The sequence below is a fragment of the Lacerta agilis genome, chromosome 11, assembly GCF_009819535.1.
Source record: "Lacerta agilis isolate rLacAgi1 chromosome 11, rLacAgi1.pri, whole genome shotgun sequence".
NCBI lineage: Eukaryota > Metazoa > Chordata > Lepidosauria > Squamata > Lacertidae > Lacerta > Lacerta agilis.
The window spans coordinates 10,351,331-10,372,089 of NC_046322.1; the positions used below are offsets into that span (position 1 = coordinate 10,351,331).

General features: G+C 43.9%; 1 protein-coding gene across 1 annotated transcript in view; it reads right to left on the reverse strand.

Moving 5' to 3' along the window:
• Positions 1 to 20,759, reverse strand: part of MYO5B (myosin VB) — a 253,344-nt gene that overhangs the window by 18,509 nt on the left and 214,076 nt on the right. Inside the window, exons 27-31 of the mRNA XM_033164355.1 lie at positions 17,950 to 18,015; positions 13,429 to 13,668; positions 12,541 to 12,641; positions 7,388 to 7,465; positions 1,679 to 1,877 (exon numbers count right to left, since the gene is read on the reverse strand). Coding sequence (XP_033020246.1) covers positions 1,679 to 1,877; positions 7,388 to 7,465; positions 12,541 to 12,641; positions 13,429 to 13,668; positions 17,950 to 18,015 — 684 coding nt within the window. The remainder of the gene's footprint in view (positions 1 to 1,678; positions 1,878 to 7,387; positions 7,466 to 12,540; positions 12,642 to 13,428; positions 13,669 to 17,949; positions 18,016 to 20,759) is intronic.

The window sequence follows — 20,759 nt, forward strand, 5'->3', positions numbered from 1 at the left end:
TGTGACATGTAGTTTGATCCTCAGCTGTGCAGAAAATCTATGCAAGTCTAGCTGCATGTCTGTAGTTTTCGCACGGTGGCTGGAGTTCAGAGATGCTTTATAAGTACTAATTAAAGCCGTGCGTGCAAAGAACAACAATCCCGGCAAGAAAATGGCAAGTGTTTGTTTGACAGTCCTCGATTGCTGGAGCTTCTGCCAACAGGTTAAGCAATAAGCAGGTCTCTCCATGGCATGCCATAAAACCTTGCTCCCAACATAAATAATTACATTAAGAACAATCAGGGAATTAGTGGTTTATCTGACAAGGCTTCCTCCTACCAATTATTCCTTGTCAATCAGTCAGTCTTCGTTGCCCTCTGCCTAGCCAAAGAAACAACCTAAGGTCACTGATTCCCAACTTCCAGTGGAAGCAAAACACGGTACGTAATAATTTACAATTTGCCACCTCAGTGCTTTTTGCCACAGTTCTTGCCGTTCACATTTAAATGATTCTGACACATCTGCTTGAAAGTGATAAAAGTTTTCCTAATAAGATGCCACTGTGGAGTACAAGCAGAAGCAGCAGCCAAACCAATCCTCATAAGCTCTCTACATTATTTTGCGCTAGAGGGGCCCCTACTCTACAGACCACAATATCCCCAGGTAAAAAGCCATAGCCCAGCGATAAGAGCATATGCTCTGCATTCAGAAGTCCCAGGCCCAATCTATGGCGTCTCCAATTAAAAGGATCAGGTGATGGGAAACACTTTATGCCTGAAGTTCTGGAAAGTTGCTGCCAGTAAAAAGCGGGTAATGCTAGGCCAGGAGTAGCCAATGTGGTGCTCTCCAGATGTTCATAGAATCAGAGTTGGAAGGGACCCTGAGGGTCACCTAGTCCAACCCCCTGCAATGCAGGAATCTCAAGTAAAGCATCCATGATGGATGGCCATCCAACCTCTGCTTAGAAATCTCCAAGGAAGGAGAGTGCACAGCTTCCCGAGGGTTCTTTTACTGTTGTTGAACCACAACTTCCATCTTTCCTGACCACTGGCTATGCTGGCAGGGGCTGATGGGAGTTTGAGTCTCACAATATCAAGAGGGCACCACATTGCCTATCTACCTGTATCTGTAAATTATAAGGAGCTGCCTTAGAGTTGATGATCCATATTGCCTAATGCTGGGTAGAATACATTGATCCTTTGCAGTCCTGCTATGGATTCAGACACGTAGCAGTTGCATAGTGACTGTTTTGAATGCAACAGAATTTGATCGCTGCTCCAAGTGGGAAATCTCCTCTGCACACAAAATGGTTTGCATCTATATAGTGGAAATGAAAGGTCTCACCTACTGGGCTACTACACACAACCATCTCCCCAGACAGTACAAGATGGAGGGAGGGCTGTTGCACCCATGCATTTCCTGCAGGTTTCCCACTGGCATCAGACTGGCCACTGTGAGAACAGGATACCAGATTAGATGGGCCTTTGGTCTGATCCAGCATGGCTCATCTTATTGAACCCTGCCCTGGAACGTAACTGAAAGGAGACTCGGACATTACAAGAGAGGGCAGCTCCAAAGGCAGAGGTGTGCAAGCAGCTCTTTCCTCTCCCCTGTCTCCGAGACAGGGTCTTTTCTCCCATAGCACGATTGCAGCAATCCACAGCAGGAAGAGCCAGGGATTCTGCCAGTGCAACCATACCAGGTTTTCGCTGGTCAGGCGCATGATTTCTTGCTGGATTCCGAACTCCACTTGGGCTTCTGGCGACAGCTGCAGTGTCTGGAAGAAGACCTCCTGCTGTTTCTCCATCTCTTCCCTCAAGGTCCCCATTTGCTCCTTCAGAGTTTCTACTTCCTCTTCATGTTCTCTCCTCTGATCCTGGAGCTGAGCCTCAAGGAGCCTGAGGGTGGGGGGGGGGAGGCGAAGTGGGGGAAGACAGAGAAATCACAAAATCACTTGACCTCTCAAAACCAAGGTCTGAAAGAAACAAAGAAACTACAACAACTGGACACGAGGGATATGATTAGGATAGCCCAGTCAGCAGAGCATGAGACGCTTAATCTTGTAAGTGTGAGCTCCACGTTGGGCAAAAGATTCCTGCTTGCAGGGGGTTGGACTAGATGGTCCTTGGGGTCCTTTCCAACTCTACGATTCTTGGACTCTATGAACTGCTATGGGCATGTCATGGATTCTCAAGAGAGGGAGATGGGCCCCCCTTTTAAGAGCTGAGGGCAGTTGCTAGGTGACAACACTGCACCAGCTCTGAAGTCGCTCTTCTGTAAAAATATTCAGTAGACCTACACACTAAGGAATTTTTTGGGCATAGGTTACAAGCTGCAAGGATTGTTATTGTTAGGCATTGGAAAGTTCTTTCCAGCGCTACACTGTCAAATTGGCCTCAAGTGGTACAGGATACAGCGCAGGTACATCTGAGGATTGTATGAGGTCAGACTAAGAAAGATAACATTACTGTGGTGTGGTCTGATTTTATAATTTTTACTAATACTGAAGAGCATGGACAATCCCCATTACCAGCATACAGTAAAGTTTGGTTGACATAGGTTCTCCTTTTCTTTTCACACAATGTATCTAAAATAGCAATAATAATAATAATTGTTTTTTAAATTTTTATGTAGAAACTTTGTATTTTATTTTCAAATCATCCGTTCTGAGAGAAATGAATAGCAAGCTAACCTGTCCGATGGATATGTTTTGGATATGGTATACACTGAAGAGCTTTTGATTTATTCTTTAAAATAATTACCTAATTTTGTTTTATTTATGGTTCTTTTCCCTCCTCTCTTTCTTTCTTTCAGTTACTTTATCCCACAACAATATTGGGCTGTGTCAGTTTGTTTCATTGAAGTGTATAATGTTTTGACATTTGACAGCGGCAATATTTTTTCCCTTTTTATGCGTTTTAAAATATAATAAAGATTAATTAAAACAAATGCAAAAACTCTGAAGCCACTCCAGGAAGTGTGGCAAGATGGAAGCAGCCAGCCACACTTCCGGGACGGGACTTCTGAGGGGCTCATGCCACTGTTTGTGGTGCAAGACTTTTAAAAGTTATTATTACATTACATAACATTACATTACATATTTATATGCTGCCTTTTCCCCTGACAGGACACAAGGCACCTCAAAATTAAGAACTGCTAAAAACAGAAAAAAACAATAATTAAAAAGCAATTAAACTTTGATAGAATTTTTTAAAAATTATACATATAAACAATCTATTAAAACCGCACCTATAATTACAACGAAGACACCACAACCAGTTCCCCAAAGCCTACTGGAACAAGAAGGTCTTTGCCTGCCAGTGAAAGGACAACAAGGACAAAGCCAGCCTAGTTTCTCTTGGGAGGGAGTTCCAAAGTTGCCAGGAGCAGCCAGTGAGAAGGCCCTTTCCCACTTCTCCATCAAGCCAGGACTGAGAGAGGTTCCCTGCCCCTTCCCCTCTCTGAAGGAGAAAAGCAGTGTGGCCAGAACTGGGGAAGGGGCCAGAGGTAATTGGCCCAGGACCCCCTCTAACCACCAGCATCTCTATCAGATAGATAATGCTTCCTTCATTTTGTAGAAAGGGGTAGCCCTCATTCGTCATTCTCAGAGGTAGAGAAGCAAAGCTACAGGGAACCAGGCAAAGGGCCTTCTCGGTAGTGGTGCCCGCCCTGTGGAACTCTGTCCCTTCAGATGTCAAAGAGATAGACAACTACCAGACATTTAGAGGACATCTGAAGGCAACCCTGTTTAGGGAAGCTTTTAATGTGTGATATTTTAATGTATTTGATTTTTGTTGGAAGCCGCCCAGAGTGGCTGGGGAAATCCAGCCAGATGGGCGGGGTACAAATGATAAATATTATTATTATTATTATTATTATTATTATTATTATTATTATTATAGACTGATCGCTGGGGGAAAGCTCATAGGAGCCAAGGAGTGTCCAGTTCAGGATAAATCCTCCCTACAGAATGAGTGCGAAAAAGTTTAAGATTGGATGAATAGGGTAGAAGTAGGCCACGAAAGTGCCAGGTTCAAAGAGACCAAAGCACACGTGCCGAGGACCTTTGGAGGAAGAAACGCCCGTGCTTTAGAGCATAATTAAACTATGGAATTTGCTCCCACAAAAGTTGGCGCTGGCCACCGACATGAAAAAGAGAATTAGACATATGAATGGAGGATACGGCCATCTGTAGTTACTAGTCAAGTTGACTATGTTCTACCTCCACTGTCAAAGGTCGTACACTTCTGAATACAGTACAAGTTGCTTGGAATTGCAGGTGGAGGGAAGAGTGCTGTTGCCCTTGAGTCCAGCTTGCAAGCTTCTCCCATAGACACCTGGATGGTCACTGTGAGAGCAGGATGCTGGACTAGATGGGTCTCTGGCCTGATCCAGGAGGGTTCTTCTTATGGCTGTTGGCCTATTGTTCTTATTATAAACTTAAGTTCTTATTTAAAAACTGCTTTTCCTGGAAAACTGCTGCAAGGAGGGTGGGTGAGTCCCACAATCTCCTCCCTATAAACAACTGGGCCTGCAAGTTATGTGGCCACGGATCCTGCTTTCTCCACATCTCTGTGGGTCTGCTAGAGTATCAGGGGAACAGGCTTGAAGGGGCCTGGCTAGGCCCAAGATCCTTCCTGCTGCCGACTCCTGCTGTACTGATTCCAGAGAATGATGAACACATTCTTAACTTGGATACATTTTAACCCAAGAGAACCTGGTCCCTCCACCCTCTGAAAGGTATCACCTTATTTGTCTTGTACCTCAAATTGTCAAGCTATTATTTTTTTCTGAATTGGTCTCTTATTCAGAAGATGAGATATGAATTATTTCTGAGGTCTCTTTAAAAGGTCTCCAGGTGAGGCTCAAAACCCCACTAAGTCATTTTGAAAACCTAAACACTACATTTATGAACTCTGTTGTATCCTGCTGTATCCCTGTATATGAGAAAGTTTGAAATGCCTATATTATTAATTTTTTTTTAAAAAAACATGATTTTATTTTAAAATGAGGCAACTTGAATAATGAAAGTTAAAAGGGTGAAAGAAAACCTACACAGACTGTGCCAAAGGAAAATTAAAACCATGGTTTTCAATAGCAAAGTGGATGAGAGGCTTTAAATCACAAAAAACAACCCTCTTCTAAATGAATGCACACTGTGCAGTTCTGCACAAACAATAAATTAAGGAATGTGCAGCACTTTCCGTACCAGGGGTTGCGCGAAACAATTCTTTGCATTTCTGACTCCTTTTCCACCCACTCCAACGGAAAGTGTGATTCATCCCTGAAAGAGGTTACAGCCCTCCCGTATGTGCCTGCCCTGTTGGGTGTGCTGATAAGGTTAACATTCGGTGAACTAAATTGATTCTTAAAGGTACCAATTAGAGTCTGCTAAATTGAAACCTCTGCTACTTAAACCCCCCCCCCTTCCCAAAAAAAGCTTTTCCAAGAGATTCTAAAAGCAAGGCTGCAAACATTCATCAATCTGTTCTGACTGGCAGATCTAGGCAGGTGGTAGAACCCTAAGGTTTTGAGTGGGTTGAACCGGTTCACATTGCAAGTGTGTGTGTGTGTGGGGGGGTGCCTTCAAAATTATTCCCCCATGTTTTTTAAAGGCTCCCTGTGCTTGTTTGATCAGCACATATACAAAAAAAGGCCTCCCCACAAACAGAAAATCAGAGCAGCCTTCTCTCTGATTTACAGTACTAGTTTTCTACTTGCAGATAGCGGGAGTCTGAAGTGGTACAGCCCTCTCCTCGGGACTATACCTGCAAATGTAGACTCAGCAGTTTCTAGACACTGAGTTTACTAATATAGGATGAGGATCAGCAGCAAGGCAACCAGGGAAGCTATCCAAGACTCAAGCAGCTTTGGCCCAGGTTCCAAAGGCATCCTTGTAGATGGACCTCTCAACATGACTGGCTCACTCCCTGGGAAAAAGTCAGCCTGGGTACCAACATGCCAGCCTGCCGCGAGGTGATTTTGTGTTTGTACCGGTAAGCTACTATAAGCCGAATTCAACAACAACAACAACAAATCAGCATGCCAAAAGCTGGATTTGGGCTAAAACAATAGGACACAGTAGTGCAAAGATGTGAAATGCTGGGATGTTTGGGATAGAAACCAGCACAGGGTATGGGATACCGGCACTTGCAATGCAATTGAATTACTGCATGCATAAAGCTGTTTTTGGCTGCCTTAGTCAAGATTAATGCAAAAGACATCTCTGCACAAGGCATGCCATACCTGCTAGGTTGTCAGTGTCAGATTATGGGCTCTACTTTAAGAAAGGAGATGGCACATATGGAATATATGCTTAAGGTCCACAAAATCCTGAACTGGCCCTCCTGTTTATATCCAGGCTTTGTGTACAGTACACTTCCACATGCACACGCAAAGGCAGCACCTGCCTTCTAAGAATCTCAGCACTAGATTTAAATACAAGAGCACGTTTTTTTTAGACCTCGTAGATGTGTGAGAGAAAAAGGCTTGGAAACACTTTCATGCCCTTGATTTGTCCTCTTTTCTCCTCAGCCATGCTGTTCTTTACAAAAAAACCCCACCCAAATACCCCCCAAGTAATAATGGAAATGGAATAAACTGAAAATGTAAGATACTTAGAAAATTGATCGGAGGCTTCTGCATCTACAACTCGCTAGTGTGTGAAATAACATCTGTACAACTGGAACAAGTGACAAGATGTCTCGGGAAAATATGGAGATATATGGCTGAAATCATTCTTTTATTTCACTACCATATCAAATTGATGATAGAGTGCTGTATAGAAATTGAAATAGTGACTATCTGTATTAGTCACACACAATGATATACTGTAATATGCATGCACGCTGAAGGGTGTGCATCATTTGATGCCCACAAGAAACATTTTAAAAGTTTTGCATAAATATCCAAGAACTAAGCTACTGTATGCAAATATCCTTAATTACCATTATTTATCCTAGAGGAAGAACTATCTTAGCCACTTTAAGAAAAAAAGAAACGCACACACACACACTCCTCAGAATTGGGGCTGGCTAGCCCTGGCAGGCGACCATTTCCACTCTAGAAAACTCAAAACTAACTTAGCTGGCCAGCCAGCACCCAGAAGTTGCCAACAGGATGCCCATGGATGCCAGTGTGCCCACCATTATTTGTTGATGAGTGATAGTTGATGCTATCAATCATTCAGCCCAGCCTGTCTCTTGTCTCTGTACCCCTCACACACAGATCTGGCTCCAGCCACTACCCAAGTGGCAAAGCTGGATTGGGCATCAAAACAGCTCCAAAGGAATCCAGTAAATTATGTCCATTTCCAGTTCCACATGAAAGTGAGGGGAAGGAGAAACACCGGAAAGAGACAGTAGGAAAAGGTCTGAAATGAGAAGGAAAAGATGTAAAAGTATTTGACCTGGCAACTTGCTTTAGACCCTGATAGGCCAAGCCGAGTTCTCCATCTTCATTCAGATACCCCCAGTCCTCAGTCTTGCTAGAAAGAAAGGACAGAGGAAAGGGAAACAGAGAAGTGGACAGGAAAGAAAGATAAAAGAAGCGTCAGCTGCAAGAGATGGGAAGAATAAGGAGGCCTCAGCTGCATTCAGGCAGACAAGCCCTGTGCCAACATTACAATCCACACACTGTAGTGGGCAAGGTGCGGGGAGAAAAATCATGACCACACCTGCTGTTCCTGCACCCTCAGCATAAGTTATGCACCTCTATGACAATATTATCATTATTGTGTTGCCGTCAGGTGCAATCACGACCACCCCCGTCCCCACTGCTAGATTATGATGTCTGCGCAGAATTGCAGTTTTTAAAAGAAAAAGCTCCATTACAGCCAGCTGATAATGCTGTGAACCACCCGTCCCACATGTTACAACTTTGACAGTCTTGTTAAGAACAGTCTTCTAGCTTCTTACCCTCAAAACCCACCCAATAAATTCTCTCTCTCTCTCACCCACCCCACCCCCACACCCCTTCTCCAATGGCCCACATATAAATAGGAAAGTGTTGTTGACAACTGGGAGATCACATCTGCCGCAATGTCAAACCTGAGCTGTATTTCACATAAAGAGGTGTACAGAAGAGCATTTTTCAGTTGCAGAGGCATATGCTACTTTGGCAAACCTTGATTATACTGAGAATATAGCAAATGATATAGCAAATGAATTTTAGTGCTAGGGCCCATAAAAACTGCCCAGCTGGTTTGGGTGTAGCACCTGCAGTCACATTTTCTTATTCCAGCTGTGGCTTAAGAGAGATGGATCAAGCAAGGACCAGCATCATCGGCAACAGAACACTTGCCCAATTATGTGCAATACCTTGCAGTGCTCTCAACTACCACAATATCCAGATATTACAAAAGGAAGAAGAGCAACTGACGAAAGAGGCGCACCCTTTTGCTCTGTGAGAAAGATGGGTTGCCTCACTGCCCTGAAATAATGCTCAAAAACAATTCCAGCTTTGCGATGCTAGCACCCTCCCGCCACATTTTATACTGTTCTGCTCGTCTCCTCTGAGTGTTAATGCTACAGCTCAAATCAGGAGCAGACTCAAACCGACGCCTCCACCCAAGCAATGTCAATGGTTCCACCACAGAGAAAGTTATGGGGGAAATATGTTATGGAACTCGTAAAAACTATTGGAGAGGTATGTCCTATTGTCACCAATTTTGTTACCCAGTTCCTGGGACAGTCACATTAGGTGCATTTGGGCTGCCAGCATAAAAACTGGAACAATCCCTGTGCTGGCTATGCATGTCACTGAATCACTGAATTGTAGAGTTGGAAGGGACCACGAGGGTCATCTAGTCCAACCGCCAGCAATGCAGGAATCTTTTGCCCAACATGAGGCTTGAGCCCACAGCCATGGGATGAAGAGTCTCATGCTCTACTGACTGAGCTATCCCCCTACCCCTAGTTTGGCACACACCTGACATTTGTAGAAGCCCCCCCCCCCATTTCCTGGATTATTGTGGAATGAAACTAATTCAAGGACATGTCATTAGCCTTGAATATAAAGTCTGGTAAATGACAAGCCCTGAGCATTTATAACTCCTGAACCTCCATTTGCAAATGGAAAGCAGTTAGGGCTTGCATCCATCAAGGAAGCAAACCCCTGTGGAGGCACCTCTCTTGAGTCTATGCTTTTAAATTGATATTGTCCTGCTGTTTATGAGCTGATCTGACAGAAAGGAAACATTCACAGAGTAGATCTACAGACTGGAAACATGCAGACTGTGGAAGAAAAGGCTGCTGAAGGACTTATTTTGGGGCAGGGGTAGCCAATGTAGTGCTGGTCAACTCCCAAGAACCCCAATCATCACGGCCAATAGTGAGGGTTCATGGAGTTGTGGTCCGACAACACCTGGAAGGGCTCCAGGTTGGCTTTCTGTGTTTTAAAGATGCCAAAGTCTGTTGCAAAACAGACCACAAGCTTTTTAGATGCATCAGCGACAAGAGTTCACGACAGAGAGCCAAATGGCAGTGATTGTCAAATGGACTGGAACTCAAGCAACTTGGCCAGTTGCTAAGGGTCCCCAGTATGGATCCCACTCTGAGTTACACTTCCTAAGAGAGTGGTTTGGTAGCTGTCTCTAGTGAGTGGTTGGTGACTTTTGACTATACAGCAGGAATAACTTTCTGACAGTAAGAGCTGTTCGACAGTGGAACGGACTCCCTTGGGAGGTGGTGGATTCTCCTTCACTGGAGGTTTTTAGGGAGAGGTTGGATGGCCATCTGCCATGGATGCTTTAGTCAAGATTCCTGCATTGCAGGGGGTTGGACTAGATGGCCCTTGGTGTCCCTCCCAACTCTACAATTCTATGATTCCCAGCAACAGCTTCTCTGTACACACCTCTACAAAATTGGATTTGGGAAGCCATCGTTTTCTTTTGATTATTATTTTTTAAGAACGGTTTAATTGAACAACATAAAATAAAAAGTGAAAATAAAGGTATACTATATCATTGGATGAGTTCCTTTGCTTCCACAACATTTACAAACCCAGATGATAGCTTAAGTTTGTAGAAGGTAGGAAAGGTGATGGGATCTGGGGAATACACTATGAACATGGAGCTATCTAATTACAGTCAAATAAGTATTTAGATTGCTTGCAGCAATTTTATGAATGTTCCAGCTTATCTATCCAGTCTCCCCCTCCCCATCTATTCTCTCCCTCTTTTCACTTTAGCGTGCTTTCATGGATAAAGGGATGGGAGGATACTCATGGGAGTGATGTAAATCTCTCTCCCTCTTTTCTGTTATTGTAAAAGGAAGACACAAATTCAGGGTATTAAGCTCACACTGCAGGAAACCTGTAATCAAAGAGGAATCATCGCTGAGAGTTAAGATACAAATTTAGCAGCTAATGTGGGTGATGGGCTGCCAAGGACACAAGATGTGTATATATTAGCTCATTTTACCATTATAAAGCTGGTGGTTTGCTTTTCTTTAACACTTTTTCCAGCCTCAGGGGAAACAGCTTGGCAGCCCTCCTATTAAACATCTTCCCCCTGCATGGTCTATGAATTATTACTTAGATGTAAGTAGTGCTTATAACTCTCCTGTATTGCTACAAAAGCTATATTCCACTGTAGCTTTGACACAGAAGGCATTCCAACCACTCTGCAATATGGTGGATTGAACTAGTTAAGTCTTGAGCCAGGAACACCATATCCTAATGTTGGATTTGAATGATACCTTTTCTATACAGTGGTACCCCAGGTTAAGAACTTAATTCGTTCTGGAGGTCCATTCTTAACCTGAAACTGTTCTTAACCTGAAGCACCACTTTAGCTAATGGGGCCTCCCACTGCCGCCACCGCACAATTTCTGTTCTCATCCTGAAGCAAAGTTCTTAACCCGAGGTACTATTTCTGGGTTAGCGGAGTCTGTAACCTGAAGTGTCTGTAACCTGAAGCGTCTGTAATCCGAGGTATCACTGTATAAGCAAACTCAGCGTTGATGTGACTGGTGTCAGGAAAAGGCCACAGCTCAGTGGCAGTGCATCAATACTGGGAATCGACCAGGCAGGGCTGGGAGAGACCCCAGTCTAAAATCCTGCAGCACTGCTGAAGGTCAGTGTGAACAATACTGAGCTAGATGGACCAGTATAAGGCATCTTCCTAACAACAACAACAACAACAATTTTATTATTTGTACCCAGTCCATCTGACTGGGTTGCCCCAGCTACTCTGGGCAGCTTCCAGCATATGCAATAATATCAAACATTAATACAGGGCTGCCTTCAGATGTCTTCTAAAGGTTTTATAGTTACTTGTCTTCTTGACATCTGATGGGAGGGTGTTCCACATAGCAGGTGCAACTACCAAGAAGGCCCTCTGCCTGGTTCCCTGTAACTTCGCTTCTCACAGCGAGGGAGCCAGTAGAAGGCCCTCCGAGGAGGGAGGCCCTTGGAGCTAGATCTCAGCGGCCAAGCTGTGCTTGTGACATTTTAACTGTTGTATATTATCCTGAGTAATGTGTATGCATTAGAAGGGAGGGGCATACATGTCTGGGGGAAAAGGACAACCAACTGGCATTTTAAAATCTCTGTCTATCTACCCATCCACATAAAAAGGAAGTAACTTTGGAGGTAAAAAAAACACAGTAGACAATGCAAGGGGATCAAGATGTAAGAAACTGTGTCCTGTTTGCAACATATTTCTTTCTTCTCCGCAAAAAGAAAGAAAGAAAGATCAGGTTTGTTCTTTCAAACTAATTCACATGACCAACTTGGCATGCTGAAGATGCAGTCTGAGTAGTCCATTGTCAAAACCTGGCATGCAAAGTGGTCAACTCATTTATGTATCTAATTTGCAATGGAAGCACCATCACTGCAAAGCTAGTGAAGGAGGGCTTAAGGAGCCTTCCTCATTATTGGGTCCTTAGACATTGTTGGGGCTACAGTCCACATCACCCCCTGCTAGGGATGATGGGAGCCGTGATGTAAAAAATACCCGGGGACAGAGTTTTGCCTTGCAATATCTATGTGTGTAAGAAGGGTCACACAACTGCTTTACCCCGGGCCTAATTCTGTACTTCCGCCCCCTCCTCCCAAGCTCATTTCTCAGTACAACTCACCTGGCCGTGCAAACTGGCCCCAGATCTTCAACAGTTAAAGCCAAGTTTAGGAAAAAAAATATTCAGAGCCTTTCTAGGAGCTATGTAATTCTTTTTTAAAAAAACAACAACCCGCCTCTTGCTTTTTGAGCCTCTCTCAGATACCGCTGAAATGTTTTTGAGTTGTTCTCCACAACGTGTGAGGTCTAGAAATTTATTTTAGGAAAAGGGAAGCCAAGATGCTCAGGATACCAATATCCCACGAAACACCAGGTTCTGTGCTTGTGTGAAAAGGCCACAAACAAGAAGGATACACACTGAACAGTTTGTGGTTTGATGCTTCTGTAAGAAGAAGCAATAATCCATATTTTTGTTTACGGTTGCACCTGTTGCTGGCACCCTGCATCTGATGACGCCCCCCTCAGTTACTTAGAAATGAACAGAAGGTCCAGATTCCAACTCGTGTTGACCAGTAGTAATGGATAAACAAAGACAGGCTTACCGGTTTGTCTGACACACTCCATGATAGGCTTCTATGGCATCTTCTGGATCCACATGCTTGTCACTATTGGGCCAGCTTGTTTGCATGTTGCTGTTTGACTCCTTAAAAAAGAAAAAGCCTACCATGAAATAATTTCCTCCCAGTCAATAATTTCCATTTCCCTCCCCACATGCTCTGCTAATTCTACATTGGTCACACATGCAGCATTTTTGACATGCAAAAGGTTTCACAATCATCATTATTACATTTGCGACAAGCTACATTCAATGTCTGAAGGCAGTCGGAAAGGGAACAGGAAGGGCCCAGTGGAATGCGGCCTAAAGAGAAGTTAAGAGGGAAGACAGAAGGCAGATTTTCAACACAAACCTATTTCGGTTTTATTCTGGTGCAGCCCTCAAGGCTTCCTCCAGAGAAACCTGGGAGTTGTAGTTTAGTGAGAACACCAATAATTATCTCTTAAGATTCCTCCAACTCACCTCACAAAAATGATTCCCTGGGAAAAATGATTACTATACCAATTTAATATGAAGAATGGAAATTGGTGGCTGAGCCATCCTAGAACTGAGAAACCAGAACTGAAAAGGGGAAATCCATATTTCGTAAAATGGACTGGGACGCCGATGACGGGGGACTGGTCACTTACATTTGCCCAGACCCTTCTTCTGATCAATTTGTCTTGGATATCAGTTCAGTCAATGTAGACAGACAGCAATGCAACTTGGAACAATTTGTTTCGAAACAATCCTCCTGACAATTTTTGGTTTTGGACTTGCCGTAAACCACTGTGCCCAACCATTGAGATACAGCGATAGTTGGCAACATGGTGAAAAGAACGGACACACAAACGCACGCACACAAATGGAAGGACCTGCTTTTCTTGTCCATTACCATATTTCTGCCTGCATCTTTTTGCTGGGCTGCCTTTATAATCTGTGTCCTTAGAATAAGCACTTCTTCCTTCCGCACTTCCAGCTCTTCGTTAGCAGACTTGAGCTGATTCAGGAGGAGGCTGTAACTGTCGTGGACATCGTTGGAAGAATTGTTCTGGGCCACCCGATCCACTATAGCTTTCCTCAGCTCGTTAAGGTCATTTTTCAGTTTCTTGTTCTCAGATTCTAACTCTTGCCTCTATTGAAAATGACATTTGAAAAGTCATCCCCACTTAATCATTTCTATAACTGCTGCTCGTTTTTCTAATTCCAAAAATTAACAAATTAACAAAAAGTGCAATGGGATGACCAGCCAGACTCAGCGAGTTTAACTGCGTATGAACACAACTGCATGCACTTCTTAGCTATTAACAGGGCCAATCCTACCATTAGGCAGACTGAGGCGACTGCTTCAGGCAGCAGATTTTGGGTGTCATGAAAGAGCAGCCAATTCTTAAGTTACTTAATGTGTTGTATTTGTAATTTTACTGCCATTGTGGAAGAGAGGTACTGGTGGGGTTTTGTGCTTCAGGTGTCAAAATAACTTGGTTGGCCATTTGCTGCCATTTGCTGCACTGCGTCAGGAGACAAAATGTCTTGGACTGGCTCTGGCTACTTAATCTTCCTCAGATTGTACCAGCATGTAAAAAGGCGCCGAGAACCTGTAAACCATTTCAAAATCAAGGTACAAAGAAACCATCTCCCACAGAACGCATAAGCAAAACCTTCTCAGGAGAGGTCGGAGGGGCAATTAAAAACTACACGTTATAAATTTTAATGAGTACAATATAAATTACATAGCAACTACAGAGAAAAAAGAGGCCTTTGAGGTTTGTCCTGAATCTTGTTTCCCCCCACAATATAGGTGTTCCTAGGGCCTTATCTGGGAGTGGGGAAGTATCCTTCCTGCCCTGCCCTCAATGGAGTCAGTGGCCAAATATTTCTTGAGAGTAGGGATGGTGAATCTGCAAATTTTGTTTCCTCTCAATTTCTCATTTTTCCAAACTTAAATTCAGTTCTCCACATTTTCATATGCTCCAGAGAAGCGGACACGGAGCAATGGATTCAAACTACAAAAAAGAAGATTCCACCTAAACATTAGGAAGAACTTCCTGACAGTGAGAGCTGTTTGGCAGTGGAATTTGCTGCCAAGGAGTGTGGTGGAGTCTCCTTCTTTGGAGGTATTTAAGCAGAGGCTTGACAGCCATCTGTCAGGAATGCTTTGATGGTGTTTCCTGCTTGGCAGGGGGTTGGACTGGATGGCCCTTGTGGTCTCTTCCAACTCTATGATTCTATGATTCTATATCAGCATGTGATAAAAAAAAAAGTTTTCACAAAAATTATTCAGGAGTGTATTTTACCAGCTATGGCTGATACATCAGCTCTGGTCATTCTTGAACAGGGAAAAGCTGGCCACGGTTATCCATGCTTTGGTAACCTCAAGACTCAGTTATTGGAACACGCTGTAGGCTGGGCTACCCTTGGGCCTCATCCAGAGGCTTCAGTTGATGGAGACAGACTGACAGACCACATCTGGAATACTGTGTCCAGTTCTGGGCACCACAATTTAAAAAGGATGTTGACAAGCTAGAATGTTTTCCAGAGGAGGGCAACTAAGATGATCAAGGGTCTGGAAATCAAGCCTTATGAGGAACAGTTGAGGAAGTTGGGTATGTTTAGCCTGGAAAAGAGGAGACTGACAGGAGATACGATAGTCATCTTCAAATATCTCATGGGCTGTCACATGGAAGAGGGAGCAAGCTTGTTTTCTCCTGCTCTGGAGTCTAGGACCCAAACCTATGGCATCAAGTTACAAGAAAGGAGATTCCAACTAAACAAAAGGAAGAACTTTATGAAACTAAAAGCTTTTAGACAGTGGAACAGACTCCCTTGGGAGGTTGTGGACTCTCCTACCTTGGAGGTTTTTAACCAGAGGTTGGGTGGTCTTCTGCCATTATGATCTACTTGAGATTCCTGCTTTGCAGGGGATTGGAATGGATGACTCTCGGACTTCTTTCCCACTCTACAATTCTATAGTTTTATGATTCTGTGACTCATATTCACCAGGAGCCATTCCACTTGAGGTCAGAACTGAACTGAACTTTCGGTGCCTACTGAATACTTTTATTACTATTATCATCCTAGCATTTTAATTGAAATTTGATTTTACAGTTTTAACTGATTTTTTTTTTTTTTTACTTTACATCTTTGTAAACCGCTTAGGGACTACTGTAGTTAGGTGACATATACATAAATAACCAAACAAATAAATAAGGCATTAAGAAGCAGAACATTGGCTTTCATTAAGCATGCCTGAATCTGCTTCCAGTACCGATCTTCTATATTCAGCCCCAAATCTCCTCTTGCCCTAAACTCCATTCTTATTTCCACTTGTTTTATGGGGAGCTGCGGTCTTATCTGCGAGACAGAAGCTTCCCATTTTATATTTTGCATGCACATAAAGGAGGATGGTGAACGAAACACAAACTCTCTTGGAGGAGGCCTGCTTATTACGGTATTGTCTACCATTAACTATTTTTTGTGAGCTGCCAAGAAAACATGAATTATTATGCTGCCTATAAACACAGTTATTAAATCAATAACTTAAAAACCCCTAGTATATTTACTGTTTCTAAGTGAAACTGTTCCAGAATGACCCAAAATTGCTAAGAATCTTCCTTTTTCTCCACCTCCTTTGGGTGCCCGAAAAATAAATGGTTGCAGTTGATGCACATTAAAGATTTATCTTCAAGTTGCAAACAGCTCACACATTAATCATGAGCCTAACATACAAAAAGAAGTCCAAAATACAACAGTTTCTTTTAAAACCTCTTACTGGAGCAAGAAAAAGGGTTGGGGGTGGGGGGAAAGAGAAGAAAGAACAAATTCTATTTATGTCATCACCATCTGTAAATAATTTTGCACACAGAATAGGCAAATTGGTAGAAGAGGACTTAAGAAATGCACTACATTGCCAAAGGGAGGTGGCAGGAGGAGAAGGAATTGGTAGTATATGTATATATTTCCTTGATGCTCAGAAAATTGTTAGCCTGAAGAAAATGCAGTGCTCACTTACACCTTGTGCCTTACACAGCAGAGTAAGAGAGGAAAGCAAATTCAGGCTTGGTCAGTGTTTGGATAGGATACTGCAGGGGAAATCTCTTATATATGCTGCCTTAAGTCCCATGATGTAAGAAAGGTGGGATATAAATGTACTAAATAAAATAATGTGTGAATCTTCAAAAAACAGGGGCATCCATCATAGGGCATCTCTAACAGCCGCCTAAAGGTTGTGGCTGGCATTCATCTGTCTTGAGAGACAATAGAGTGCACCTCTGGGGATGAAGTCAAACCTCTGCATTAGCAGCACCAAGGTGACCTCCCTGGGACGCAAGCCTGGGCAGTGTGGTTGAAGGTCCTGGGCTGCCCAGATTACAAGGCCCACCTCTTGGTCTCACTGATGTGGTCCAAAGGAAAGCATAGCAAGACACTGGGTACCAGCTTGGCTGCAGGAGTTGCCAGGTGTACTAGGCACCATCCAACCGTCTTAGGGACTCCACTCCAGATTTGTGCTGGATTTACTCCTTAGCCATTTCTTCTCCCAAAGATATCCCTCAAGCCAGTGGAGGTTTAGGATCAGAGTTTTCCTTCTTCTAGTGGGCTACCTTCCCAGGTTGACGAGCCCCATCTACCCCCCAACTTCCCTCTACAGCACATGCAGAAACCACCTTCCAAAGTTGTTGGACCCACTTTGGTCTTGTCCACTCAATCTGCTGGAGGCTGTCTTCACGTGCAGGGGAAGTCCCTAAATCACCAAGGATTTAAGACCCTTTGGCTCACCTCACCTGGTTTAGCTGGTCAGTCGAAGTCATTCCCGGGGTGTGGTTGTGGCCGCTGTCACATGGTGACAGCTTCTAGGAACCACAGGTGATTGCTCAGGGCAGGGTAGGGACAAACTACCGAAGGTGGACAAACTACCCCAGAAGAAGCACGACGTACCCCCTACCAGAGGTCGACAAGAGGACACAGTCCTTCAACCAACATTTTGAACTGAGCCCAGAAACTCTTTGATAGCAAAAGCAGAGATTTGCCAGCTCATCATCTGCCACATCTGAACCAGACCTAACAGGCAGAGGAAGGCTCTGAAGTCCTTGCAGTGCTCATCCAAGGACTTCCCCAATTAGAGAATTTATAGGGCACAGAGCACATTGTGCCATAAGATGGCCAAGTCAGTCAGTGGGGCCAGGCTGTGAACAAACAAGACACCTCTTTTTGTCATAACCAAATGAAAAAGGGACAGAAAGCTGAGCATGGATAGGAAGACTATGGGACTGTAAATAGTTAAGGCATATTTTGGTGTACCCGTCATGCAGATTTATAGAGACTGGTATCAGCAAAGCTCTTGAAGCTTTTTAGCACCCGACACCTGAGGTGGGTGAAGAGGGAAAAAAAAAATCCCTGGCCTGCAAATTTCTTTTACCTTCAGACTGTTGTACGCTAGATCTGTATCGCGGTCCAAATCCATTTCGTTCTTCATTTCAATTACCTGGATGGATTAAGGAGAGAGAAAGAGAGAGATTTGATTTGACAACAGGGTACAGCGGTTAGGCTTTTTGATTGCGGCTCTGGGTCACCTTACAAAATCTGTTGTTTACTGGCAGAGCAATTTGGCCAAGAAAGAAAAGCTGAAAGAGCGAAGGGTGTTTAGTGAACATAGAATCGTATGAGAGGGAAGATAAACAATGGGATGGTAAAACAGGGGCACATGCAGAGGGAATCCCTTTTCTCTCTTCTCCTAGTGTCTGCATTATTTATCTGTATCCTATTTGCTGATTCTGTTCTTCCATGCGTAGATGACAAAAGAGGTAAAATGATGCTGCTGGACAGGGGAGGAAAGAATCTCTGTCGCTAGCACAGGCCTCTGAGCCTGCAAAAAACAAAACAGTAGATAGAGGGTTGAAGTGACTCGTCATATCTTCCTAAAGTGTAGAGAAAGCCCGAGGGCAGCATGCAGACATCCCTTCCATAGGATACTAAGGAATGAAATCAGCAGCGAAGGTAAACTATCAGGCACTTGCCATGTTTCTTTAAGGCAGTCATCTGTAGCTATCAGGAGTGGAAGTTGTTCAGGGCAGTGAACAAGTCTGACCCGGGAATCTTAACAGTGTTTGCTTGAGACTCTTGGCATAGAAAAGCCGACTGGTGGGGACCAGTGGAAAGGACCCCCTTGGAAGGTGGTGGACTTTGAAGCAGAGGTTGGATGGCCATCTGTCATGCATGCTCTAGCTGAGATTCCTGCACTGCAGGGGGTTGGACTAGATGATTTTCGGGGTCCTTTCCAACTCTGCAATTCTACAGTTCTATGAAAGACTGAATTTCTGCTCGTCATCTCTCAATCCTGACAGAATGGCCTCTCAGCCCTGGCTCTAGATAAAACACTATGGGGAGTTCAAATGAGAAACCCTGAATATTTGGAGAAGCAAGTCTTTTTTGTAGTTTGGCTGCACTGAATGTGCCCATTTCTTGGCAAATGCTGAGATTAGGTAATATGAGAGCTATTGTGGGATAGTGAGCAGAATGACAAACAAAGACCATGGGGACCTGAATTCAACCCCAGGTAAGCTCATTAAGCAACCTTGAGACAGTCCTACCTCTCAGCCCACCCCACCTCAGAGGGTTGTTGCCTATCATGATGTAGTGGTTTGAGTACTGGAATAGCACCTGGGAGAGCAAGGTTCAGATCCACACCTAGCTATGAAGCTCACTGGGTGACCTTGGGCCAATCACTGTCTCTCGGATGAACCTACCTCACAGGATTGTGAGAATAAAACGGGAAGGGAGAGGACCATGAATGCTACCTTGAGCTCCTTAGAGGAAAGCATGAGGGTGTGGAAATACAATAATAATTTTTAAATTGTTGTGAGCGTAAAAAAATGTGGGGTTGCTGGAACCAGCTGCAGCTCTACTTAAAAAGGAAACACAAGAGGAATTAAACAAGAGTCCACTATGGTTCAATCTCCAGTGATTCTACAGTGCTTGGAAGACCATTAATTTTGGAAATGGGGATGTGTAAAAGCTGCTCATGGGGAGAGACCATGCCATGTCACTCTGTGGTCTCCAGTCGCTGCTTTGCATCAAAGTACATGGAACATGCAGGCTATTTTTCTTTCTGTTTTGGGTTGCCGCTTTTGTTTTTATAAAAAGTAATAAAAAATGAATTGCAGGAAGAAGTGGAAGCGCTATCCTACAAGGACTCCGTGTCGTGATGAGCCTCCTTTTAAATAAATGATTGTCTTTTCTGCCCCAGAAACACAAGAGAACTTGTTCATTTGCGGGGCAAGCACAACTTTTTAGGAAGAGAACCCCCTGGAGGGTATTATCAGCCACTGAAAAAGAAACAAGAAACTGGTGGGTGGAAGGAGACTTGATGGGGGACATCCATAATACATACTTAAAAGGCAGCCACCTTTCTATGGCCGGATAAACAAGCTAGAAGCAAGCGCTGTCCCTTTTTCAACCCGCTTCTACTGGTTAAGAGGCACAAAGCTTACAAGCTTCCTAAAAGGCATCTGGCTGGCCACAGGATGCTGCACCAGGCGCCTGATCCAGATGTCTTTAACTGGATCCAGCAGGGCTCTTCTTAGCTCTTAGATAAAAACCCTGCCCTTGAAGCCCACTTCCTCTCACTTCAAATAGCAGATGGGAGGGGAGGGAGGCAGGCAGTTCTGACCGAGACAGCAGCAGCGGGAGCAAGGGACCAGTGTTCAGAACTCCCATTATTCTAGGCGCATTTTGCGTCAGGGAATTTCATTAGCGTGAGCAGTTTCTGAGCTCTGGGGGCAGTTCTGTGCCTAAGATTTCAGATTAAAACTGCAGAGTGGAAGGAAAGGAGGGCAGTTTTTTGCTCGCTCCCTCACTTCCAGCTACTCTCTGAAGACTGGAGAAGAGACCATCTTAAGAATATTAGGGGAGTGGGCAGGGGAAGGACTAGACCATGTGAAAAATGAACATAATATTTTAGCTGCAGTTCATTCATTTTCAGCTTTGTATTCATGTTATAAAGAAAGCGTGCCTAGATGTTCTGTTGTTGCGCCCATAACCTAGGTTTAAGGTGCCATTTAGCTCCTAGCTTTCATATCTCAGTTTCTAGCACTGCAAAGGACTAATGCTCTCTTCACCTGTATCATGAATTCCAATTTGGTTCCCCCTTTCCTGCACTGACAATTTATTTGTTTAAAAATCAAGTGCATCATTTGTGAGACTAATGAGATGTCTAGTTTGGTCCTAAGA